This window comes from Balaenoptera ricei, chromosome 11 (genome assembly GCF_028023285.1).
Source record: "Balaenoptera ricei isolate mBalRic1 chromosome 11, mBalRic1.hap2, whole genome shotgun sequence".
Lineage (NCBI taxonomy): Eukaryota > Metazoa > Chordata > Mammalia > Artiodactyla > Balaenopteridae > Balaenoptera > Balaenoptera ricei.
This window is the reverse complement of record NC_082649.1, coordinates 64282083-64308751: the sequence shown is the minus strand read 5'-3', so window position 1 is coordinate 64308751 and position 26669 is coordinate 64282083. Positions and strand designations below refer to the sequence as shown.

The 26669-nt window shown below is 49.8% G+C and overlaps 2 protein-coding genes across 3 annotated transcripts in view; one reads left to right on the top strand and one right to left on the bottom strand.

The window, feature by feature from the left end:
• Positions 1-7659, top strand: part of ZDHHC3 (zinc finger DHHC-type palmitoyltransferase 3) — a 66591-nt gene extending 58932 nt beyond the window's left edge. For both annotated transcript variants that reach the window (XM_059939411.1, XM_059939410.1), the window contains one exon: positions 1508-7659. In XM_059939411.1, the coding sequence (XP_059795394.1) occupies positions 1508-1765 (258 nt within the window). In that variant the 3' untranslated portion in view covers positions 1766-7659. The remainder of the gene's footprint in view (positions 1-1507) is intronic.
• On the bottom strand, positions 1874-26045 carry TGM4 (transglutaminase 4). Its single transcript, XM_059940585.1, is given in 16 exon segments — positions 1874-1954; positions 3314-3409; positions 4533-4695; positions 7259-7395; positions 8939-9054; positions 9057-9104; positions 9685-9789; positions 9792-9962; positions 11525-11626; positions 20135-20162; positions 20165-20271; positions 22701-22826; positions 23956-24066; positions 24782-24832; positions 24835-24870; positions 26012-26045. Coding segments are annotated over 16 exon segments (1512 nt in total).
• Between the last annotated feature and the right edge of the window lie 624 nt (positions 26046-26669).

The window sequence follows — 26669 nt, the reverse complement described above, 5'->3', positions numbered from 1 at the left end:
TTAGTTCCTCCTCAGTCTTTCTCTGTCTTTCATGAACCTGATCCTCTTTCTAGTTGAGGTTAAATTCACATCACATAAAAGCAACCATTTTAAAGTGTGTGGTTCAGTGGCATTTAGTACATTCATAATATTGTACAACCACCACTCCTGTCTGGTTCCAAAACAATTTCATCAGACTTTGATCTGTTGAAGATTATTATCCTGTTGAAGATATTCTGTAGAATATCCTGACATCTGCATTTGTCTGATGTTTTCTCATAATTAGATTGAGATTATGCCTTTTGGGCAGGAAAACCAGTGAAGTGATGTTCTGTTCTTGGGGCACCGTATCCGAGGGCACATGATGTTGATACATTTCATTATTGGTGATGTTAACTTCAATTTGGTTAAAGTTATATCTGCGAAGTTTCCTTACTGTAAAGGTACTGTTTTACCCTCGGTAATTAGGAAGTATCTTATGAGGAGATACTTTGAGATCAGGTTCTTTAACCTACCATTTTTCCAAAAGCCAAGAAACTTAAATCTCTGAGATGGTGTGGGAAGAAAGAATGGTGGAGAGGAACTGGCCCAGGTGTGGCCAGATCTCAGTCTGTGCGTGTATCTCAGTTTCTCCTTCTGCACAACAGAAAGAATTATGCTGGTTATGTAAGGATCTTGTATGGAAAAGAAGAGAAATCCTAGAACTAGGTACTCAGAGGTCATTCTGAGGTGGAAAGCGCTGTCAGTGAGCAGTACCTCTGCCTGGCAAGCCCACGACAAATCTCCTTGGCTTCCTGAAGAGATGGAGGAGGCAGAGCCCCAGTGGGGGTAAAGCCTCTGCAGAGGGTGTGGTGGGCCTGGAGAGCTGGCCTGGCTGTGCCTTTAACTCCTTTGGCTTCTCCCCCTTCCCAACACCCTCTTCTGTGGCCTGGCGCAGCCGACACCCAGAGGCAGGTGAGTGGGCAGCTTGGGAGAGGCCACAGGGCATGTCTACTGCATGTGCAGGTTCGACGCCAGCCTTTGCCCCCTCGCAGCGGCCCCATGCACCCTCCAGCTGCCCGCTGCATGTTGGCACTCGCTGTGCACACCTCTGCTTCCTCACCTCACGCTTCGTGTGTCTCCTGCGCTCCCCCTTAACCCCATCATCCTCCCTCGTGCTGGGTTTGCTGCGCCTGCTGTAGGGGGAGTAGCCCAGGATACTTGGGGAGGGGTCGTCTTTCTGGGTGGTCTCCGGACAGGTGGCCCAGCTCATGCCTGCAGAGGCCTGAGATGTTACTCCTTGGCCCTTAGCCACTGGGCAGCCTGGTCACCGCGCAGCAGCTGGCCGGTCACCCTTGCTCCTGTGGAAGGAAAGGAGGGCAGTTGGTGGGAAACACAGGCCCTGCTTGCTGTGCTGCTCCGAGCCCCTCCCCACCCTCTGGGAGCCCCTGGCTCTGGGCCTTGGTGCTCTGCTCTGCCGGGACCTGGGGTGTGCTAGATGGTGCACGGCTGTCCCACGCTGACCCTCTTTATCCCATTGTCCCTCCAGGGCATTGAGCGCCTCAAGCGAAAGCACCAGCCCAGGGAACGCACAGGCAGCTGGAAGTCAGTCAAAGAGACCTTTGATGGGGACTTTTCCCTGAACTGGTTCAACCCCTTCTCCGGACTGCGTCATCCAAAGCCTCTCAGTGACGGTGACTGGGTGCGACAGGTGGCTTCGCTGTCAGACACTGAGAACACAGAAACAACAGAGGAGCAGTCAGAGCAGAGGAAGGACGAGGACTCTGTGGAGGTGATAGATGAATGATGCTGTGGGGAGAGGGCCAGGCACCAGGCAGTCGCATCACCCTATACACCAGTGGCGTGGCCACAGGGCTCCTGGGCACCACTCGCTCCCCTGCACCCACTGCTCCCTTCACACCACCCCCTTGGCCTTGCCATCCTCTGACCCCTCCTCCCTCTCCCCACGTTGGACCAGGTTGGAGATGGGGGTGGACTAGGGGTGACAGAGGAAGACGAGAAACTTGCTCTGAGCTCATCTGCCCATGAGGGATTGTCGGGAACCATTCTCCGAGGCTGGGCACCCTTCACAGCCTGTGCAGCCTCACCCAGCAAAGGAAGCTCTGAATCCGGCAGCCTGAACTGGCCTCTGTCCTTTCTTGGGATGTCTGTCTTCTCTTGAGAAGGTTGGGGCCCAGGCTCCTGGCTTTTGAGAACTAAGGCTGTGCGGTTGTGGTGGAAGAACAGAGCAGGGCTGGCCTTGGGAACCTGGGGTGGGACACTGGCATCAGGAGAGATGGACCTGGAAAGGCTGAAAGGATCCTGGTCACTCCCCTGAAAGGGCTTCCCCCTGGTGCCTGCCTAAACTAGAAGAAAGGCATGGCGGCCTCAGCTACCTTCAGGGCTCAGGCTTGGTTTGAGAGAGGGCCCCAACAGCAGGCTATACACACACACACGGGACATGCCCAGGTTGGAAGCAAGCCTGAGTTATGACAGTAACACCCAAACTTAGCTCCCGTTCCATAGATACTAGAATCCCTGAGTCAGCTCGGAGGTGTCCTGCCTTGTGGCTAAAAATCTGTCCATTCCCACTGGAGGGTCGGGAGGAAGAACCTATTTAGAGCTACCGGAACTCTGACCTCCCCCATGAGAACTGCATTTAACTGCCCATCCTGGAGAGGGTCTAACCACCTACATGGGCAGAACTGACCAGAAATCTGGCCTGAATGTTTTAGGCCAGTTCTCCCAAGACAGTGCCCATCATGAATCTCTGAAAGGATGGTTGGTGGCCAGGGCCTGCAGATTGAAACAGCCCCCCGCCACATACACACACACACACACACACACACACACACACACACACACACAACCAGAGAGGGCATCTCTGGTGGGCCCCTGTGCTGCTGCCCACAGCTCTGCTTCCAGGCCAGCCCTATGGGGCCACCAGCACTGGTGAGATGAGGTGGTGGGCAAGGCAGACTTGGGGCACCGCTTGGGATGTCTTCTTTACCCCAAAGGTCAGGAAGGGGCACCCTTGTTTAACACCCTTCTTTTCCTGGGTCTGGTCCAAGTCAGGACCCCTCTGGCTGGCCTGCCCCCTCTGCACTCCAAGGTGGAGGCCCACAGGGTTACAAAGGCAGCTTTATTCCTGGGGATGGGGGAGTGGATGGGAGGTACAGAGGGATGGATCTTACCTCCTTGGCCATGAGAGAGAGGGACTGAAGCAACAGGATCAGCAAATTCACAGACCACATCTAGGGCCACATCCAAGATGGTTCCCAAGGGAAGGCCTTCCTGAAAAGGGGACCTGGGGTCCAGCAGCATGTCCGGGGAGCACAGGGCTGGCTGTCCTCACCGCGCATGAGCTGGGAGTGCTCAGCAGGGCAAGGGCCTGGGATGGGCCTGCCTGGTATGAGGGAGAGGGCTGCTCTCCGATCACTCCCAATGCTGCCTGGAGGAGGGGGTGTTTCAGGTATTAGAGTGAGAGTGACATGTCTGGATGGGACCAGGTGAGGAGGCTGTGGCTTCCTTGGAGAAGGTTCAGGGCTGTATGGAGGGAGCAGGTATGCAGGCTCCCTCACCAGGAGAGGTGGGGCCGTTCACCATCTTCCTCCCTCCCTCCCTCCCTCACCCCCCCACCCCCGCGCTGGCCCCCTTGAAGGTTCCTGATTTTAACTTACCAACACCATCAGTCATCAAGTAGGAGGGACCACTGGGTCATCCGCCCCCACCAAGGGGCTGGGGCTCCTTCCACGTGGAAGACTGGACATGTCTACTACACTACAGGTGCCTCGAAGGCTCACCAACCGTGGGGAAGCGTAGGGGCTGTGAAGTTGGGTTTTAGGTGCCATAGTTTCAAGTTGCCTGAAGTTGTCAAAAGTCAAAGGTGAACAGACAGCACCTGGCCCTCAGTCCTGCTTCTGGTTTGGTGGGCAGGCCTAGGCCCAGGCTCAGTGTGTGCAGAGATCCGAGGGAAAGGCCCCGTCCATCCTCTCTTCCTCAGGTAGGCCCCCCTCAGGGAAGGAAGAGGGATGGGATTTCAGGCAGACAATAGCGAGGAGAGAATGTATTTCCAGCAGGCCCAGCCCAGCTCTGGCAGAAGACTCTACTTAGCTGGTGCGTCCAGGGCTGATGCACTCTGGGGCTGAAAAGGTGGTCCCTCACCATGGGGCAAGTGGGCAGCAGCTTCTGATAGCCTGTGTCTCCAGGGAGGGACTCTGTGGCTGTGGACGCCTTTGGTTCTGACTGCAGATAGTGGTGGCCCTGCTCTTTGAGGCCATGACTCAAGGCAGGGAGGTGAGGTTCTGTGGCCCAAGCTGGGCGTTTCTAGCTGTCAACAGGCTACCCTGTGATTCCACATGACCTGGCCTAGTGGGTCCTGCTGCCTGTGGTTTGTGTTGGCCTTTGAACGCTAACTTTGACCCAGCTGGCTCTTGAATCTGCCCTCATATGAGTAATCAAATCTAATCATCTGAAATCTAATGAGTAATAAAATCTAATTATCTGAAAGCTAATCCCAAAGCAGGAAATGCTGAAATGCTCAGCCAAGGCTTAGAGCCAGTCAGAGCTGCTGCCTCTTTCCAAGGCATCAGGCAAAGGCTAGTTGTGATGAGAACAGTCTTCTCAGCATGAAGCTCTTTCACCTGATTGGAACTAAACTTGATAAATTTCTCAAGTCCAGCTATTGTTGGGATGCCTTTTATTTGGAATCTAATGGTCTCACCTGGCTTCACTGTCCTGGAAAATTCAGACACACAGACATGCATTCAACTGAGGATGCTGCAGGAGAGGGGAGGTAAGTTGTGTGAGAAACCAGGGGTCCTCACCTCAGCTCAGCCTCTTTGAAGGGCCCTGGCCATTCCTGGACACAGCACAGTGGGCATCCATGCTGGGCGCTGTGAGAAGCACCCAGGGAGCTTTTGATGAATACTGATGATTAAACCCATGCTGGAGAGTCAGATGCAGCCTGTCAGGGTTGGAACATGGCACCAGGGCGGGGCAGGGGTGCCAGTAGCATCTCAGCTGTTGGCAGCACTGTTTATAAACTGACAAGCTAAGAACGAGTTCAACCTCTGACTTGCTGTGTCTGATCCACACAGTGATTTTTACAACTTGAATTAATTGCCGCATTTTAAGACCCAGGAGCTTTATACTGTAGAAGAACACACACGCTCCTCTAGCTTATTCTGAAAGGTCAGAAGATCCGGAAGTGCAGGGCCCACGTTCCTACACATTCTCAGTTAGATGAGGTGAGTGGCAGCACCCACTCCTGTTTACCACCTGTTTCCTGTTTGTCCACAACACCCCACTGGCCCCATTGTTACCGCCAACTGGTCTGGCCAGTTTGAGTCTGTGCCCCCTGGGTCTATAGGCTGCCTCTTCACTCACCATCACCCTGGGGGAAGACAAAGGGCCAGGAACAAGCATGACCTCTGGAGCCAGACAGACCTGGGTCCTCTTAGGCACTCAGGCCATTCTCTATCCATTTTCCTCTTGCTGTTTGGCCCATTTGACTTTCACAGCTGTGCCATGTGGTGAACAGGTATTATTATCCCCATTTTATAGATGAGGAAACTGAGGTTCAGTTTCTGAGGCTTGCTGAAGGCCAGTCCCCTAGCTAGTTAGAATAAACTGGCCCCGGTATGGCACTCACCAGATCTGGGACACAGCTCTGATGCTTTAGATGACTCTGCTGTCTCTTTGGGCCTCAGTATTCTCCGATGTAAAGCAAGGTGATTAAACCAGCTTCCAGGGGCTCTTCCAGCTCTGACATTTCACAAACCCTCCTAGGAATCCTGCCCGTGTTTACAGATGTTCTTGCTCCATGGGTATTAGCAACAGTTGTTTCATATGAAATCCAAGAGGAATATCTGTTTTATGGTGGATCACAGAAAACGAATCATCTAGCCTCTCACTACTAAAATGTGCTCTGGGGGCCACACTACTGGCAACAGTGGCATCACCTGGGAGCCCTGTTAGAGACACAGATTCTGAGCCTCCGACCCCACCTGCTGAATCAGAATACACATTTTAACAATATTCCCCCAGTTAATTTGTCTGTATCTTAAGGTCTAAGGAAAACAGTAGTTTACTGGTTTTTCCTTGGAATATTCAGACACCCTATAAGAAATAGACCATCAGAAACCTTCGTTCAGGAACAAAGCATTAGAGTTTGGTCAAGTCCTTTGCTAGATCTATCAGCGTATCAAAATCAATAGTTTCCATATAGTCCAAGCAAGTACAAAATATAATGAAAAATATTTCATTCACAAAAGCTATAAATACATCTTGGATGTAATCCAACTAGGAATGTGCAAATTGTGTATGAACAATCAAACTTTTCTAAATGTAACAAAGAAGACCTGAATAAATGGAACAATGTCCCACATGCCAGGTTGGGAAGACTCAGTGTAGTCACTTGGCGTGATTCTCCCCCCCGATAACTTGGTAAATTCAATGCAGTGCCAATCTCAATCCCAACAGTTTTTAAAAGTTCTATGAACAAGAGAAATAGTGGTGAGGAGCATCTGCCTACTACGTATCAATATGTACTATAGAACTACAATACTTCAGATGGTATGATATTGCATTAGGAGAAGATAAATAAGCAAATTAAAGAGTCCAGAGACCCAGATGTATGAAAGCAGCATTTCAGAACACTAGGAAATGATAGATTATTTGAGAAAGTTGGAGCTCTATCTATATCACTCCACATGCTAAAAAATTAAATTCCAGGTGCCTAATAGTATAAAGCCAAAAGTTTTAGAAAAAAGCATAGGAAACATATATTCTTGGGGTGACATGAAACCCAGTATCCCTAAAGGAAGGAATTAACAAATTTGGCTACATTAAAATGGCAAAGTTCTAGTGGTAAAAGGCATTTAGAGGTTAAAAAAAGACTGAAATTATTTGCAGCAGTAAAACTTTTTTGTATAAAGACTACACACAATATGAACAAATTAATGACTCAAAAACAGGTAAATGATCTGAACAAGCAATTCACAAGAGATAGTCAATTAATATAAAAATATTCAGCCTCACAAATAGAGATGCAAATTAAAACAACAGTGAAATTATTCAACCATTATATCGGCAAAAATCAAAAAGATCTGTCGGTGGAGCATAAATCAATGCAATCTTTTCCCAAAGCAATTTGGCATTAGCAAAATGTATCTATATTTTGACCCTATAACCCCCTACCGTGAATTCACATCTCAAAAATACCTGCACACATGAGCAAAAATCTATGTCCTGGAGAGATTTTCTGCACTGTTTGTAAGAACAGCTTAAGTGGACTCACCCTTGGTCAATGGTCTGCAGCGGGGAGACGCCCAGGCTTTCCACAGAGGACTTGGTGTCTGTCAAAGGGATGTGCAGGGCATTTTAGAATATGTAAGTACCGATAAGTGGCTGGCCACTTCTGCCTGCGTCAGGCAGCTGTGGTGGGGCGGGGATGAGAAGCGGGGGAGAAGATGTGTGAGTCAGGTACATGTTTTCATGGTAAGTAAAAGCAGAGAAATAGAACCAAAATGGTGAGTTATATCAAGCCAGGAAAATGTGTGTGTGTGTGCGTGTGTCTGTGTCTGTGTCTGTGTCTGTGTCTGTGTCTGAAGGCTTTAGGAGAGAATCTGTTCCATGCCTTTCTTTAGCTTCTGGTGTTGCCGGCAATCATGTATATCTATAAATAACCTGACATCCTGAGCTTTGTCAGACTCTCTTTTAAGGAACTCAAGACATGTCATGCCATGCCAGCCAGAGTTCAAGCCTGACCTGTATCCTGGCCTCTTTGCAGCCCTAAGCAGTATACCTCTTCACCAAACTAAGCACCGTCCTGCACCACCCAGCCCCACCTGCAGCCTGTGGTTCTGAGATGCCCCATCTAGCAAGACAGACGGGTGCAAGGAGGCTTCCCCAGAAAGGCCCTTTAAACAAGGGACATTTGTGAGGGAGGATTCCCATAGATGCCCTTCCTGAGCTCCAGGGTTAATACACAGGCTCCCGCCCACCACACCAGGGCTCCCTTCCGTACCCTTGGATATCATACCTCCTCACAGACAAGACCCCAAATCCCAAAAGGGGCCTGTCAGTCAAGTTGCCTCACAGAGCAGCCCAGAGAAAGAAGCAGAACTGAAGCTAAGCTCTGTTCTTCCCTCAGAGTGCCCCTACCTCTAATCTGGCCAGAACACCTGACACTGGTGTACCCACTTCCCCCACCTGGCCCTGGCTGAGCCCTCTTCCTCGGACCCACACCTCAGGCCTGGTGCCCCTCCTCCACCCAGGGATCCCCTGGGCTTACATCATGTTTTGCATGTTTCAGGCTTCACCTCATTTGTAACATTCATCCAAATATCTAGCTCTTCCGATCCAGTTCCCACTCCCCACCAACACCCTGTGGTTTCTCCATGCCTTTGGCAACGCAGATATATTAGCTAAAACCTCTTAATTCCTGAAATACAGTCAGAGCCAATTAAAAGGCAGCCCAGCCAGGCAAAGCTAGAACACCTTTTAAAAGGCACCTCAAACATCCCTGGAACCATGACTGCCTGGAGAGATGTGCGTTTTCCCAGACTCCTCTCCGGAGGTGGAAGAAATACTCTGCTAAGCCACTTGGGTGAGGGTGGGGAGTGAAATTCCCCAAGAGAAACTCTTGACAAGTAATGAAAGACTGCTAACTGCCTTCCAGGAGGGTGGGCCCCTGTAACTTTTGCATCTTTAGAATTTTGTACAATGTGCAAGTAATTACTTATTCCAAAAATTAAAATGTTAAGAATTCAGTTGACCAAAAATGTAAAAAAAAAACCTGTTTGATCCATCACTTCTCCAGAAATAATTATTTGGAAAAGCAAGGTGTCATTTTTCTTAGGAATACAATTGACCTGAAGAATAAGCCAACCAGGGGTCCCTCCAGGATTCTTAGGGCCCCACCCCAAGCCAAGGCTGAACTCCAGCCAGGAGCCCCTTCTGCTTGCAGGTGGCTAACCTCTACGGGGAGCTCAGGGTACTGGAAAGATGCAAACTCCTGAGAGGCGGTCGTTTCCTTGGACTCTAGAATTCCTGCAATTATGAAACTTTTGATGATTGGTTCATCATCAAACATAGGCTGCCCATGTAGGTATTGGAGTCCAAGGGCAGAGTCTCTTCAGATGCTGCCAAAGAGCTAGAGAGGAGGGGTGTGGTCATTTATTATAGCCCCCCCCAAATGAGTGATCATCAAACACAGAATTAGATGAAATCTAGATGGATGGAACTGGGTTATTTTGGGTAAGTCTCTTCCTCTCCTTGGAAAACAAGAAGTTGGGCTCAAGGTGGAATAATAATTGGCTGCGTTCTCCAGGCTCCCATCCTGAGTCCATGGAGACATCACAGCTGTTTTGGGGGCTTTCTGCCCATTCTCAACTGCCCTGGGTACCCACAACCCATTGACTAGATTAGGCATTTGAGACAAAATCTTTGCCATCATAAAAGAAGACTTCTAATGACACTTCCAGCACCCCTAATTTCTGACTCTGTGATAGACCCCAGGCTCCTGGACTAGTAGTCTATTTGGCCCCTGTTTTCTCTGTGCCTAGATTCCTTGTAACTACCAGGTGGTAGGTACTTAATAAATGTTTGTTTGTGTTTACTCATACGCACAAGTTTGTTAGTGTATGGAAATAGTCCACAGAGAAGAGGGGCATCTCAGATAGTGGGGACTCTGATCCCTCTTCTTGCCCATGGTTCCAGTACCTTGACCTTGCCTCTGCGTGGTCTTATGAAGGATGCCCAGGCTGGTGGCGTTTTTGCCCATGTATGTCTGCAGTTCAAGGGAGCCCGAGATGTGACAGTCTTTGGGGTAGCTGTCTTTCTTTTGAGAGTGATGGTGAACTTGATAGGGTTTCCCAGCAGCACAGGATCTGCGTGGACATACATCTAAAGAAGGTCCTCTTTTTGGGGTAGTCTGTACTCGCTCTCATAACTGCGGAGGGATAAGGCATGGTCCATGACCTCCCTCTCCTCAGGGGACCCTGAGTGAGACCCAAAAGCAGTTTCCTTAGAGGGCTCCTCCACAGGCCCAATGTCCCAACGCACCCCGGAGGCAGAAGCAGCCTACCCACCAGCCTGGACTCCAAGGACATTCCAGAGACCCAAGGGCTATGAATTCAGAGAGGTGTTCAAATCACCATGCCTGAAAAATAGCACATTCTGATGTCAGTCAGTGGGAATGGCAGAATAAAGACCTCTGAAAATTCACTCCTCCATAAAAACAATGAGAACATTGGCAAAAATGGTCAAAATCAACTTTTTCAGAACCCTTGAAATTAACCAAAGGCTTGCAACTATCTGAGGAGCATTTATTCTCTGTAACAATAGAGTGTTTTATGGTTTTTTTAACTTGCTGATTCCCATCCCTTTCTCCCCAGCTCCACAGTAGCCTTAAAATCCAACAGCACCACAGTCACAGTGAAAACCAGCAGCTTAATCACCTCTGAAGGGAGAAGAATGGGGTTGGATCTCCAAATATCCACCACAGAGAACTGTCATTCTGGCAGTCCTCTGGAAACCCCAACCCATGGGGCTTTGAGCTGATTCAGAGCTCACTCCTTATAATTTGCCTTAACCCAAAAGCAATTGTCAAAAAAAAAAAAAAGGGCATTGTTTAACATTGAAGTTGCCTAAGGCAACAGTAACAGCTGAGGGAAAAAGCTCACCAAAAAACTTAAAAGAAAAAGCTGAATAACATCCATAGGGGCTTTGAAAAACTGAGACAGATTCCTGGGAATCTAGAAAGCCTCGTGCATGTGTAGGGCTGTGTACATGCCCAGGAAAGACCTAGAAGGCCATAAGCTGTCACCTCTGACTGACCCTGAGTCCCTGCACAGGCAGGAAGTGAAGGCTGAGGCAGAGTTGAAAACTGCCTGCCAGAGCACTAAATGTGTACCCCAACTTTACACAGAGCCCCTTGGCAAAAGCTAGGAGACTTATCAATCCAAGATGTTTATGGAAGTTCCTGTCCAGTCATTAGCTGACCACTGAGCACACTGAGCAGAGACTTCAGTGGCCACATACAACAAAGAATACAGACTTTGCAGAACTCTGTCAGGAAAGTTACTAAACAAACAGCAACAGCAAACAAACAAAACTTAACACACATTGGGGGCCGGGGGCAAGGGGCACGTGGATAGCAGAGACCTCAGAAAAGAAAGTAGCAGATGGGGAAGGCAGAGGCAGAGGCAGAGGTCTGGAGGGGGGAAGCCATTTAAGGGAAGAGGGAGCAGCACAGTTGGGGTGTAAAGTCAGGAAAGGAACTGGAGGCTGACTCTGAAGGGGCTGGAAGGCCAGGCTGAGGAGCTGCTATTTCATTTGGGGAGCACTGGGAAGCACTGAAGGTCATAGCAAGTTGAATTGGCTGGTCAGATAATACAAAACCTCAATGAAGACATTTTTTAAAAAAGGTGCAAGGCCTGCTTGCCTCTCCCCAGGCCTAAAAGCCCTACTTAAAGAAGGACTGACACAAAATCAACAAGAAGACACTCTGAAGGGCAGAGACCTGTCAGATGGAATCTCAGTCACGCTAGAGATGGCTCGCCTGGCTCATTCAGGTAGGTGTCTACCATGAGGCTATTTTCAGTGTCATGGGCTGAATCGTAGGCGGTCATGCTGCGTGCTGGGATGCCCAATGCTCTCAGCTCTGAGATGACACCAGGCAGGGGCGATCAGCCCCACCCTTGGTACTTCTCCCTTTGGCCCCTGGTCTCCCGAGGGCGGATGGTCAGTGCCCATCCCCAGTGGAACAAGGTGTTGGCAGCCTAGCCCAGCCTGGCCACACAGCCCCCAGTGCGGCCCCACAGAGCATCTCAGAACATGGGGAGGGTGCAGTTGGACCAGGACAAAGGGCCAAGGAGCGTACCAGCTAGCTGACCTGAGGCACATGCTGACCTCTCTGTGCCTCAGTTTCCTCCTCTGTAAAATGGTAATCATTAGAACACCTACCTTTAGGGTTGTTCTGCAGATGACATGTTTATGCTTTCCTCCTGTCCCAAGTGGCCCCAGCCTGTCAGTGCCTCCTGGACCCAAGCATCCACAGAGCAATGGGTGGCGGGGAGGGATGGGGAGTGATGCTGGGCTCCAAAGATGTTCATGCTTTCAAAAATCCTAATGGGCGGTGTTATATTTCCTATGGAACAAAGCAAATTCCTCTTCCCAGGTGTGGTAGGCAGCTTCTAAGAGGGCCCCCAGTAATGCCCTCCTTCTCCCTGCAGAAGCCCCTCTCCCAGAATGTGGACTGGACCCAGTGACTCACTTCTAGACAACAGAGCACGGCAAAGTGAGGGGATGTCACTTCTGAGACAAGGTTACAAAGAGGCTGCGGCTTCCATCCTGGGGTCTCCCTCTCTCGCTCACTGGCTCTGACAGTAGTCGGCTACCTGGTGTGAGCAGCCCTGTGGAGGGGCCCACATGGTGAGGAACTGATGTCCCTGCCCTGAGGCTGCGAGCAGCCACGTGTGAGCGCCTGCCCCCAACCCAGTCAAGAGCCCCAAAAGGCCTACAGTCTTTGAAGGACCCTGAGCTAGAGCACCATGCCTGGATTCCTGACCTGCAGACACTGCAAGATGATAAGCATTTGTTGTGTTACGGCCTTACATTTGGGGGTGACGTGTTACACGGCAGCAGATAACCAATGCGCTAACTGCCCATCCAGTTCCCCTGCCCAGGGTGGGAGTGCTAGTCAGGCAGCCCTGACCAGAAGGCCTGCCTTGTGGCCAAAGATTCACAGTAGCTCCTGCAGGCCCAAGGACAGCAACATATTTCTAGGGGTGAAGGAGCAATATTAACCAGGGACCCGGGAGGGGAAAAGTTGTCAGGCCTACAGCGGAGGCCTCCAAAGTCAGCTTGGGTCCTGAGATTCCCTTACACGCGATGGAATCTTTTCTAACCTAACCTCGGAAGTGACTGCCGCAACACCTGGGAGGTCTGGGTGCTCAAGCTTGGGTCACAGGCTAAAAAGGTGCCTGGATGTCGGGAGGGAGCACTGCCCTGGGAGTCAGTGTTGCTGACTCAACCACCACCTTGCTGTGCAAACTTGGGCCGCCTGCCCCATGTCTCTGGGCTGGTGTCCTCAAAATAAACAGTGGTTTAGCCCACTGCTTCCCAAACTCCAACACATAAGAATCACCTGGGAATAGGTACAAACAGGCCCACACGTGTCAGGCATAACACATACTTGTTACATGTTACTGAGTCCTCATATTAACCCAAGGATGAACCGACAGAAACCCAGAGAAGCTCAGAGCCTCGCCCCGGGTCACAGAGCTTGGAAAGAGGGTGCAAGTCCACCCGCACCCCTGAGAACTAGAGCAAGACCAGTACAAGCTTCGCCTGCTGGCGGCCCGTCCCCTTTCCTCTCCTTCCTCACACTCCAGCCCACCGCCCTGGGATGGAGAACTCGGCCTGGTGGTAAAGGGGCAGGAGCGGGCATATCCTTCCACGGGCACCGTGCGCTCTGTGCCTGGGCCCCTGAAGGCCAGCGAGAGGGCCCCGTGGGTACAATACCAGCCACTTACTTGGAACTACCAGGCAGGCCAGGAGGGAGTGGGAGCCCCGACCATGGAGGGGGCATCCCCCTGGGTCAGGTACACAGTCACAGCCACCCCACAAAGGGGGCATTTAAGACTCACTTAGAGATGAACGCAGCTGCCCACCACCCAGGTGGCAAGAGCAGCCCCATGGCTCCTGTCTCTCTCTCTGGGCCTTGGAGAGTGTTCCCGGGGTGCTGGCCGGGTTGTCCCGAGGTCTGTGACCAAAACGATTTGCACAATAAACCCCAGGCGTTATTTGTGTTTCTCCCTCTCATTCTCTCCCACACGGACCGAAGATGAAAAGTTAATTGACGTGGTTTCAGATTCCACACAGCGATCAACTTTACAAAACCACCAATTGTTACACATGGGTGTAGAATCAAAGAAGACTATCCACCATTATCTGAAAAGGCTATGGAGTTATGCCTGCCTTTTCCACCTACGTATCTGGGGGAAGTCAGATTTTCTTCCTATATTGCAGCTGAAACAATATCCCTGGACAGATTGAATACAGAAGCAGGTAGGAAAATCCAGCTGATTTCTATTAAGCCAGACATTAAAGAGATTTAGAACAATTTAAAACAATGCCACTCTCCTGACATAGTTTAGGCTTCCAAAAATAGTTATTTTTCACAAAATGTGTTATTTATGTTAACGTGTTGAATTTATTATTATTCTTTTAGAATCAGTTAAATAAATATATTTTAAACTTCCCAGTTTAAATTTCTAAAATGGTAAATATTTGCAGAAAGAAACGTCATGGGACTTCCCTGGTGGCACAGTGGTTAAGAATCTGCCTGCCAATGCAGGAGACATGGGTTTGAGTCCTGGTCCAGGAAGATCCCACATGCTGCGGAGCAACTAAGCCCGTGCGCCACAACTACTGAGCCTGTGCTCTAGAGCCCGTGAGTCACAACCACTGAAGCCCACGCACCTAGAGCCCATGCTCTGCAATGAGAAGCCACTGCAATGAGAAGCCTGTGCACTGCAACGAAGAGTAGCCCCCGCTCACTGCAACTAGAGAAAGACCACGTGCAGCAATGAAGACCCCACGCAGCCAAAAAAAATAATAAAGTAAGATTCCCTTAAAAAAAAAGTCATAAACACAAGTGATTTGGGGTCTCAAAAATTTGTAAGAGTGTAAAAGGGACCTGAGACCAAACCATTTGAGAACAGCTGCTCTGGGCAAGGTGGACAGGGGTGACAGCCATCCTGCTGGCCCAGGACTGAGGGGTTTCCTGGGACACGGACTCTCAGTCCTAAACCCAGGAACGTCCCAAAGGAACTGGAATAATTTGCTTACCCAACTGGAGCCCAGCCTGCAGGCAGGAAGAGTGAATTCCATGTGAATTCCATGTGAATACCATTTGCAGATGGGGAAGCTGAGGCTTGGAGAGGTCAAGCCGTGGGGTCAGCCTCCAAGCGGCAGGGCTGGGGTTCTGCACTCAGAATAGACTTCAGCAGGTGTAGATCTCTTGATAACTTTGAATAGTCAATCAGGTCTAGCACTGAGGTGTAGTTTAAAGAGCTTACAGTCCAGTGGGGGAGAAAAAACCTAATAACTGCTGAGCAATTGGTAAACAGTATGAGACAGCAACAAATTTGGGGCAAAATTACTCTACAGGCTTCTGTATTATCAGAATCTTTTATACTGAGATTCAATGTATGTATTCTTTGTAATATTATTTATGATTTATTATTATTTGGGTAAGAAAACTTATGGAAGGACTCTCAGAGCTGCGATAGTTCAAACAAGTGGGATCCCTGTAAGAGCTGGGGATCCTGGTCCCCACAGGACCAGGTGCTCATGTTCTGGTCTGGGAAGTGGTATTGGGGGGGGTACTGGGGGTCAGACAGTAAACACGGAACACACGAACACTTTCAGGAATGACAAGAGCTATGAAGAAAAGACAGCAGGTGGATGTGAGAGCAGCAGGCTCCTTTGGCCAGGGAGCCAGGAAAAATCTCCCTGAAGAGGAGGCTTCTGGTCTGAGACCTGTGTGACCAACAGAGGTGACCAAGCCCTGACTTCACAGCCAGAGATCTTCCTGGAGGAGGAGAGGCTGGAACTAGGGGTCGTGTCCATCCCTATGTGTACTTGGGCAAGATGAGGGGATTTCTCTAGGAATCAAGGGGCCCCCCCTGCCACTGCTTTCCCCAGAGCAGGCTTTAGGAGAGAAAGGGCAGGGCACCAAACAGCACGTCCAAGCAGGGGAGATGGAGGCCATGACCAGGCCTCCCACACCTACCAGAGCACACAGGGTCCTGGACCCTGGCGTGGGGTGCTTCAGCTCCATGGTCTCAAGGAGGCTCTGGCTTGACAGACAAATGCAGCAGTTGTTTTGGGAAAAGAAGAAAGAGGCCATTAACAAGTGTTTGTTCCATGTCAGAAACTTAACACATACCCCCTAATTTTTTTTTTTTTTCTGTACTGCATGGCTTGCAGGATCTTAGTTCCCCCACCAGGGATTGACCCCACGCCCTGGGAAAGCGTGGAGTCCTAACCACTGGACCACCGGGGAGTTCCCACATACTCCCTAATTTGCACTTCACAACCACCCTGTGGGACCACCCATCTCCCAGCAAGGAACTCTGCTCACAGTCTCACAAAAAAGTCTCCCACAGCATGGAAAACCAGAAACCACTTAAAGGTCTATACCCAAGGCAGCCGTTAAGTAAACCCACAGAGCCATGGGATGGAATATTACACAGCCATTATAAAGACGTACCAGCAGAGTTTTTAATACCATGGAGAAAATTCCTTTGTGATCAAGATAAACAAAATAGACTACAAAGTTGTGCACGTATAACATTATCTCAACTCTGTAAGCATGAATTAGTAATAGAAAAAGAATGACACACACTAGAACATGAAGTATTTATCACTGAAGGAGGAGATTATGATTTCATTTCTTTCCATGTCTCTGTATCTTCTAAGCCTTCTAGGTCTTTTGTGATAAACATATGTGTTACTTTTTGAATTCTATTGATATATTTATTTTAAATCACTTTATCGAGATATAGTTTACAGCCCATAAAATCCACCCTTTAAGCTGGATGATTCAATGGTTTTAGTATATTTACAGAGTTGAAGTACATGTGTTATTTTTGTAATCTGAGAAGGAAACTACCAAAATAAAAGGAATAGCTAATAATCTTCATTCTTCAGAAAGAGTCTGGGAAAGTTCCGTGGTCATAATTCTTTGAGGTTGTTAAAGTTACCCCTTGATTTTCTCAGAGGGGCAATTACCTAGGATTCAGGTGATTCCTTCTTCCCCACCCTGCTGTGGTCCTCATTCTGGCTGTTTCCTTCCTCTGGTGACTGGTCTCCCACCAACTCGCTACCTGCTCCCCACCTCCTGTGCCAACCACTTCCTCCCATTTTGTTTCCCTCCACCCTCTCACCTGTAAGTAGTGATGGTAACCACCCCAGGGATGGAGTGAGGGTGAAACAAGAGGATGCTTGTGAAGCACCTTGCAGAGTGCACACAGCAGGCCTCACTCATGGGAGTCCCCCCCCGTTGTCCCCATTTCCATCCTATCCTAGGTGTCCAGACCCAGGGAGGGGAGGGGCAGCCAAGCAGTTGTGTAGAGTATGGAATTTTCCAGAAGTTTTTTTGTTGCAAAAGGTGGTGAGACGAAAGGCTGGAAGTTTCTGGTGCCATAAGTCCTCGTCACTGGATTTGTGCATTTAGAGCCATAGAGCCCGTCCTCCTTCCACATTGTTGCTCTGCCTCGTGGCTGCACAGAGACATTCATCCTTCCACTGAGCAGAGGCCTCCAGACCAAAGTCTTCTAAAAAATCTCCCTCAAGTTTTAGAAGTTCTTGGAATTCCCTTCTGGTCCAGTGGTTAGGACTTTGTGCTTTTCACTGCCACAGGCCCGAGTTCAGTCCTGATTAGGGAACTAAGATCCCGCAAGCCATGAGGGGTGGCCAAAAAAAAAAAAAAAAAAAAGTTCTAGAAGTTCTTTATCTTTGTCAATATTTCACTTGTAATGGAGCTTCCTTGTGAATAATTGTTAGGTGGTTGGTTCTTTGATAAATACACTGCAAAGTGGGGATGGGTGGGTGGCAGAGAGTAGAGGGGGATGGGAAAGGCCCTAGGCCCAGGTCTGATTCTGCCACCTGTCTGCATGTTCTGGGGGGGAGGGTTACCCCTCTCTAGGCAAGTGTCACATGTACAGGGTTGGGGTTTGGCATGAGGCTCACAAACATTTCTGCCTAACCTTTACTGGCTACTACCTAACTAAAAAGGTGGGGCCTGGCCCAGCCATAGGATGACTAATTCATCACCTGACCAAAGTTCCAGGGTTTTTCTTTGATAGAGTCGACACAACAGATGTAACAGTAGCCAGTGCTGTGGGGGACGCTCTCATTTCACTCTGTCTCATCAGCCGTGAAAACCACGTCCTCTGAAGCAAGGGCACACGTGCACGTGGGGTTATCGTCCACCCCCTGGACACAGGCAGCCCTGTCACAGGAGGAAGCTGCCTGGCCTGGGGGAGCGGTGGGGGGAAGAGGTGAGGGGGAGGTCCTGCAAGGTCTATACGAGGGGTTTGAAACAGTGTGTGTTGGGGGGTAAGACATGGGAGGCAAGAGTTAAGACAGGTGTCAAAAAGATGCTCGATTCCTGACCAGCTGTGCGGGACTTCCACTGGGCCAACGTGGGACGGTCTGAGCATAAACATAATTAAGGACAGGAATGATTGTAAACCACTGGGAACAAATGAGATCCCTGAGTCCATACAGATAGATTGTTTCATAGATGGATAGATGATTGATAGATTAGACAGACAGACAGACAGATAGACAGATAATAGATTGGTGAAGGGAGGGCTTTGCTTACAGGAGAATACCAGGGCCCAGCAGGTAAGTGTGGAGGGAGAGATGGAGTTGGAAAATCACTGTGCAACCATCATAGAGAAGGTTGGTTCAGGCATGAGCTGTCAGTGGTTGGTAAATCTAGGGGGGGAGCATTTTCATGAGGACCAGGATATTTGCACGGCCTGAAACTGTTGCCACAAGACAAGGACTGCTTATTAGTAACAAAGGAAACAATAGTAATTATATAGCAGGGAAATTGCACAACACTTTGACCAAATGATCAAATTTAACATCCCCAATGAGGGGCAGGTGGACATTGTGTGCCACCAGATGTGATGTCCTGAGAAGGACAGCATCACTTATGTAATATTCCAGGCGGGGAGGCATAACCCGAATCTAAAGATCATGAATCGTTGGGACTTCCCTGGTGGTCCAGTGGTTAGGACTCCTCGCTTCCACTTCAGGGGGCACAGGTTCGATCCCTGGTCATGGAACTAAGATCCTGCAAGCCGTGCAGTGTGGCCAAAAATAAATATTAATTAAACAAACAAACAAATTAATTAAATAAAAACAAAAAAATAAAAATCATGAATCATCAGACAAACCCCAAATGAGGAATGTTCTAGCGAAAATAAAGGGGGGCGGGGCCGAGGGGGTCTATTACTCAAAAATGTCCATGTCAAAAAAGACTAAGGCTGAGGAACAGTTCCAGATTAAAGGAGGTAAAGAGACAGGACAACTGAACACAGTATGTGACCCTGGACTGGATCCTGTACTGGAGGGAAAAAAATGTTATAAAGAACATGATTGCATCAACTGACTAAGTTGGAATTCCAGTAAGTAGATTAGATACAGTGTTATGTCCACACTGAATTACTGAAGTTGATAACAGCAGTGTAGCAAGAGAATATTCCTATTCTTAGGAAGTACACACTGAAATATTTATGGGTAAAGAGCAAAAATGTATGTAACTCACTCTCACATGGTTCAAAAATAAAGTGTGGGTGTGTGGAGAGAGAGGAAGAGAGAGAAAATGATGAAGAAAATAGGGCAAAATGTTCACAGTGGACCTGGATAAAGGGCATATGGATGTTCTTTATACCAATTTTGCCTACTTTTCTGCAGCTTGAAATCATTTCCAAACACTAAATAAATAAATAAATAAATAACCAGCTCCCTGGTTTCTAGCTTGTACACCTGAGTTTTTAGCTTCAAGGTGGCTGTAGGAGCGCGGGTGTGGAGAAGGTCTGGTAACCGACGAGCGCATGTGAAGCTGTGGCGAGATGCCCAGCAGCCACGGGAGAGAGGCTGGTGCTGGTGGGGGAGGAGTGCCCTCCGGTGCCGTTTGCGCGAAGGCTCCCGTGGAGCCGCAGGTAGGAAGGGGTTGGGCCAATGAAAACGTAGAGGGGAGAGAGGAGACCCAAAAGAGCAGAGAGTTTTCAGGAGGAAGGAAACACCTGTCAGGATTCAGGCCCCGCGCCCGGAGAAGGCAAGTAAGAAGCTGGGGTGACGCCCCCCAACAAGGGAAGCCTCCGGACAGCGGTGGAGGCCAAAGCCAGACGGCGGGGGTCAGGCAGGGGGGAAGTGAAACGGCCAAGGAGCTCAGCCACAGAGGGGCTGCTCCAAAGCCGCCCATGATCTGTCCCTGGGTCTGGTCCCTTCACCTAGTTTGAAAGCACCTGGACGGCAAGCAAAGCTCACGGACCACGCGAGGCATACAGTAGGCGCTGCTTCTTGCCTCCTCCCATGAGTCTCACCTGACACATTTCCCTAGCTGACCTGAGTTTCGCGTTACGCTTACACCATGGGTTGAAAAGAAACCTGGGTACAACATATTTTCTTCAGACTTGAAGATATGCTTGTTTCCACTTTTCACTGGCAGGTGGTACTTGCCTACAACAGCCTGCGGGGGCTGCCGACCACCACCTTGACCTAAGCAAAGACACGTGACATGGTGGACATATCCCCCTTTGGCCACACCCTGAACTCTACAAAAGCCTCCCAGAAGAATCCATCAGTTCTAACACATCACCCCGTCTGGAACAAGCCTGTCTCCCCTAGAGACCAGGAGTGGCCAGGATGGGCTGGGATAGCAGATGCCCGAGACAGAAAAGCAGCCACGCAAAGCAGGCGGCTTCGGCGGATCCTGCCGACGGGCCTAGACAGACTTGGTTTGAAACCTGGCGGGTGTTTTCACCTTTCCCCTTTGACCTTTACTCCCTTCACTACAGCATGGAGGGGAAGCCTCCCAGGTGGTTGGGACGATTCCATAGATAATATAAACATAAGGGGCCTGGCCCACCACCTGGCACTTCAGGGGGCAAGTTAAATGTCAGCTGTCTTTTGCAGCAAAAAAACCCCCCTCTCTCTGTTGTTGGAATACGAGCAGCCTGAGCCTGAGCCCCAGAGGGGCATCGGTCCCAGGGTGCCCCCGGCTTTCACCCAGCCTTTGAGGGTAGATAATGACTGGATGGATAGGTAGAAGTTGTTATAGCCACAGTGGCTTGTTGTTGTCACAAAGCAGTTCTGTTTGTGACCCAGGATCTCCCCCCCACCCAAATCTGTGAGATGCTTGTTTTTATAAGATAGGAGCAGTGGGCTCTCGGTTGCAATCCCAGCTCTCCCTCTTACCAGCTGTAGGACCTCGGCTGGTTACTTAATCTCTTCTGTGCCTCAGATTCCTCATTTAGACACTTAGAATGACCATAGTGCTCCCCCTGCCCCAATAGGACTATGAGATAAACATTTATTAGCTCATTAAATTAACTATTGTTAGTATTTTGCTGGTGGGGAAACAGGCTCAGAGAGTTGACACAGGAGGTGAAGTGGGGACAGGACTCCCCTGACACAACTCCGCCTGCACCACTCTGCCTCCCCACACCCCCCTCACCTGCAGCAAAAGGAGGGCGCTGAGCCCCTGCCCCCAACCCACCAGGCAGCTGACCCACACGACTGATCCACGCGGGGCCTGGACTCTGTGAGGGGCATGTCCTGGCACCAGCAGAACTGTGACAGTGTCCCCATTCCGCTAAGCTGCAGGGCAGACCTTAATTTTGCCTTCCCGGCTGCATCCCCATCACCACCCACAGTAGGCCCTCCTTGATGTTACAAAGGAGTGCAGGTGACCTTCCACGATGTGGGAAATGTTATTCATCTTGACCTGGGTGGTGGTTCCATGGGTGTATTTATATGTAAAAACTCATCATAGGGACACTTAAGATATGCATCCTTTATATGTGTTGTACAGCAATAAAAATTTTTTAAATAATACTTTGTTGAATGAAGAAATACAGCTCCCTCTCCCACCCCACTTCCACCTCTCAGGCATAACCATGAAGGCAACTTTCCCACCAGACTTCTTACAAAAACAGAGACTTCCAAATGAAAGGAAAATTAAATCAACGGCCTTTTCCTGGGAAGATTTTCATGAATCCCTGAAAAACACTCAGATGCTGCAAAAATCAGGGCTGGGAGTCTGGGATCTGGACCGGAGGCCGAGGAAGGAAGAACACACAGGCCAGCAGTTGGCCCACTTACCTCCTCATTTCCAGCTGCAAGTCCTGCTTCTGAAGAAAATCCTGGAATCAACCTCACTATTAAATTTCTGGGGATTTATCCTAAGGAAATATTCACAGATTAGTCCAAAGATCTGGCTGAGAGCATCTTTATGACAACCCTGGGAAGACTGGATAACTGTAAATCCTCACAGCCCCCAAGAGGAGATGGGCCGATCAGCCACCACGAGCCCACATGCCAGAGCAGGAAGCTGCCACGAAGAGTTCTCTTGTAGGGGAACCACTGAACGAACAGGAGCATTCACAGTATCTTATAATGTGAATGAAGTGAGAGGCAAAACACTTCTATTTTTGTATCTAACTATTATAGAGTCATAGAAAAAAGCCTGGAAGCAAGGATTGACAACTGTTAATTGGTGGGATGATGGGTTATTTTTATTTACTTCTTGCTTGTTTACTCCAATGAACACTGTCCCTTTCTGAAATGAAAAGGGGAGGAGGTGACATGTAGGAGGTTTGACCACAGTCAGAGCTGCTAAGAGCCTCGGGGAGGGTGAGGAAGCAAACGCTGAGACGTTTGGAGACGCAGCCCCTGCTACACTCTGCTGGGGGTTGGTCTTCAGCACCGTTACTGACTGAATGTCCTAGAACATCCCTGAGAAGTTTAGGCCTCTTGGACAGGAAGTGAAGGTGTCACCGTGGGTGGGCAGCCTCCCCCTAGAAGCAGATGGCCCACTGGGTCTGGGCTCAGGTGTTGAAGGCATCATGGGAGTGAATATTCAGCACGGCAAGGAAAGGGCTCCTCAGATTAGGCAGGAACCTGCCAGAAGCCAGCCAGCCACTTACGCAACAGCCTGGGGGCCCTCACCTCCACACCGGACTCATTGTGAATGGCTGCCTGCCAGGGACGTCTGTCTGATGATCTCGGGTCCAGCTCCATCACGATGTTGTTGGAAACACCAAGATTCAGCCCTGGAAACACCCGAGGGGCACAGAGTCTTGATGGTGGCCCCCAAAGAGGTTCCCTTGCTTCAAGACACGTGCTGCCCCCTCAGCCCAAGCCTCAGCTCCCAGCCCCCTTCGAGGCTCCTCCCTTGTGTCCTCTGCCTCTTGGAGCCCTGCGTCCAGCTCCGCAACCTGCAGCCTTTCCCCATCCAACTGCCCTTGCCCGCCAGGGCCGCAAGGCCTGCCTCTGCCCCGAGTGTCCAGTTTTCATTTTCTGCTCAACTTGGATGAATCTCCTCTGCCTCCTGCTCTCCACGGCCTCCCTGTTCACCACAACGGAACCCAGGCTTCCCTCTTGTCTCCGCGTGTGGCACTTTCTGGTGCCTCTGCCACATACGTGTCCCCACCTGCTTCTTTTCCCTGCCTGTTTAGCCCTCGCTGGGCTCTGCTCAGATGCACAGGCTCATTTGCTTTGGGCAGCCAGTGCCAGCGGCTTAGCCTCTGTTTCTCTCACCTGGAAGAGGCAGATGCCACCGCCCACCCTGCCAGCTGTCGGAGGACTTAAGAAAACGTTGGTCAGGTTATGTCATGACCTCCGGGAACTCCCTACTGCTCTTGGGATCAAATCCAACCCCTCCTTATAGCCTGCACATGGTTTCCGTGCAGCTTCTCCCGCCTGCCCAGTCCCCTCCCTCTCCTCCCTGCAATGACCAGCCTCTGGTCCTCAGAGAGACAGTTCATGACAATGCTGATGGCCAGTGTGGCCTCCCTGGGGGTCACACACTGTGCCCCCGCTGGAACCCTGCTCTCAGGTCTTTAGTGGGGGCTCCTGCATGGAGTGTGGGTCCCATCAGGGAGGCCACCTCCCAGGAGAAGCCTCCTGCCTTGCCCTGACCCTCTTGCTTTGGTTTCTTGGGCCCATGTGTCCCTGTCTGAAATGACCTTGTGCTCTTGTTGGCTTCCTGTCCGACTCCCTCCACTAGAACGGGCAGGTCTGGGAGGCCAGGCACTGCTTTACTTGTGGATTCCTGGAGCCTGGGATGTTTCCTGGCACACAGTGGGTACTCGGCATTATTTGCTGAGTGAGTGGGTGAGTGATACAAGGTAAATGTTTGTGAGAGGGATGCACGTGAACTTGGGGGCACTATATACTCACTGATGTTGGGGACCGTGACGTCCTGTCGTCCATGCTGAGCAGGGGGCCCTCGGCCCAGAACATAGTAGGTACTTATCTCGTCTTGGCTGAAGAGAATGGAGACCGTTCTGACTGTAAGGTCCACCAGCATATCTGAGGAGACTCTCCGCCTGTCCCTCCCTTGGAGAAGGAATGAAAGCTCTCTCCCAGGAAGTGGTGTCATATACCCTCTTGTAAAGCTGATCTACTAAATCTATTTATAAAACTTAAAAAACGGCATTAAAGAAGACCCTCCCCATTATCCCATTCCCTGTCACCAGATCTGTAGATCTGTTCCCCTAATTGCACATATGCCCATAGAGATAGCCAATCATAACCAGCAGCTGAGCCATTTCCATTATCTATTACCCCAGGTGTGGTGTTTTAATCACTATTGCCCACTTGCTTCCAGCCCACACTTCCATGGTGTCAGCAAACCTCAGCCCTATGATTCATCTCTAGAAACATCCCAGACCCTTCTAAAGCAGCTGCCCAGCTGAGTTTCTTCTCTTTTCTCTGCCCCTCCCCAGCCATCCCCCAGCTCCTAGCCAAGGAACAGGAGCATCTGAGGAGGGAGGACTCACCACGGGCCAGGTCTCTCCCATCTCCCACTGCATCCTCATTGCACCCCATATCATTCCCACTTTACAGATGGGGAAACTGAGGACCAGGGAGGCGAAGACACTCCTGGCTCAGACTTGAGGATCAGAACCCGCATGGTCCAGCCTCTGAACCCCGTGAGCAGGTGAGCTGTCCCAGGTCTGCAGGGCCTGCAGAGCGCCAGCCACAGGTAAACACCAGGCCTCACCAGAGCAGAGTTTGCACATCTGGAACTGCAACGTGTGGTGAGGAATGGCATCTCCTTTCTCAGGAAGTCAGCATGGAGAACCTTCAGACCTGTCAGCAACACTCCATGTGGAATAAAGAAAGAAAAGAGAGGAAATTCCAGGCAGTTCGGTGGTTAGGACTCTGCGCTTTCACTGCCAAGGGTCCGGGTTCAATCCCTGGTCAGGGAACTAAGATCCCACAAGCCGCACAGCGCAGCCATAAAAAAAGAAAAAAGAAAAGAGAATGTTCATTTCCCCAGTTGTCTCTTTTTGGCTCCAGAATCTGACATTGCGGTGAGGTAGAGCCGGGCAGAGCTGGGTTTCCAGCCAGGTGTGGGCCTGAGACTCAGTTTCCTTACCTGTAAGATGGGGGTGAACATACCTACCTTGTGGGGTTACACAGATAAGCTGAGACAAATGGGCGTTAAGTGCTCAGCCCAGCACTTCTGTTGTAGCCCATCAGGTGCCACCTCTATGTTACTGAACCAGGTCCACTAGCCAAAACGCAGTAAAGCCAATCTACTGACTCCAGGTTGCGGTGAAGGAAAGTACAGCATTTCTTGCCAATGCACCCAACCTGGGTCAAGCAAGGAGAATGGGCAGCTCATACTCAAAAGACCCAAACTTCCCGACGGCATTTGGGGGAAGGGTTTTTAAAGGCAAGGTAAGGGAATTCCCTGGCAGTCCAGTGGTTAGGACTCCACGCTTTCACTGCTGAGGGTGCAGGTTCAATCCCTAGTTGGGAACTAAGAACTAATCCCGCAAGCGGCGTGGCACGACCGAAAAAAAAGGCAAGGTGAGGGAGAGGGTTGTGAGGTGTGCAATCAGCTTGTGCACAATTCTCTGATTGGTTGATGGGGAGGTAAGAAGGTGGTATCACGGGGTCAGTATTATCAATCCTCAGCTCCAGCTGGTCTGGGGGCTACGTGCTGGTGGTCAGCATGCAGTTAACTTCTTCCACCTGATGGGGGTTTTAGTATCTTCAAAACTTAAGGAGGAACTAAAGGCCCTTGACTTTCTTTTACCTCTCAACTATTATTATTTTGTCTTGCTTGACTCTTGAGGCCCTGTGACCTCACCCACGTGTGGCTGGCCATTCCAGTTACCATGAAGATCAACTCTTGAAGAGCTGGACTAACAGAGCTGTTATTTAATTGAGATAATGTGTGAGGAAAGGCTCTGCACCACGAATCTCTCAGTGCCACCAGCACCTGGCACACAGTAGGGCCCAAACCACGGAGGCATCACTGACTTCTTCCTCTCATAGGCACATCCAACCCATCAGGAAATCCTTTTGGCTCTGCCCTCAAAGTGCATTAGAGTCTGATCACTTCTTATCACCCCCACTGCCACCAAAGGCTCCTCTCCCTCATCTGCAGTGGCAGCAGCCTCCTGACAGGTCTTTCTGCTGCTGCCCTTGCCCTCTGTAGTTTGCTCTCAATGAGAGGGTCTCCTTTAAGATATGGCTGACCAGCTCTCTCTTCTGCACACTCACTCAGAGTCAAAGTCCTTTCAATGATCTAAAACAGGCCCTGCATTATCTGGGGTCATATTCTGATTTGGCAACGGATATGACACCAAATGCACAAGCAAAATAGGAATGGATAAACTGGACTTCATCAAAATAAAAACTTTCATGCTTTAAAGGACAATATCAAGAAAGTGAAAGAGACAATCCACAGAATGAAAGAAATTATTTGCAAATTGTATACTTGATAAGATACACTTGTATTCAGACTATTTAAATAACTTTTTCTTTTATTTAAAGAACTTTTACAACTCAATATAAAAATATAAGAAACCCAGTTTTAAAATGGGCAAAGGCTCTAAAAAGACATTTCTCTAAAGAAGATACACAAATGACCAGCA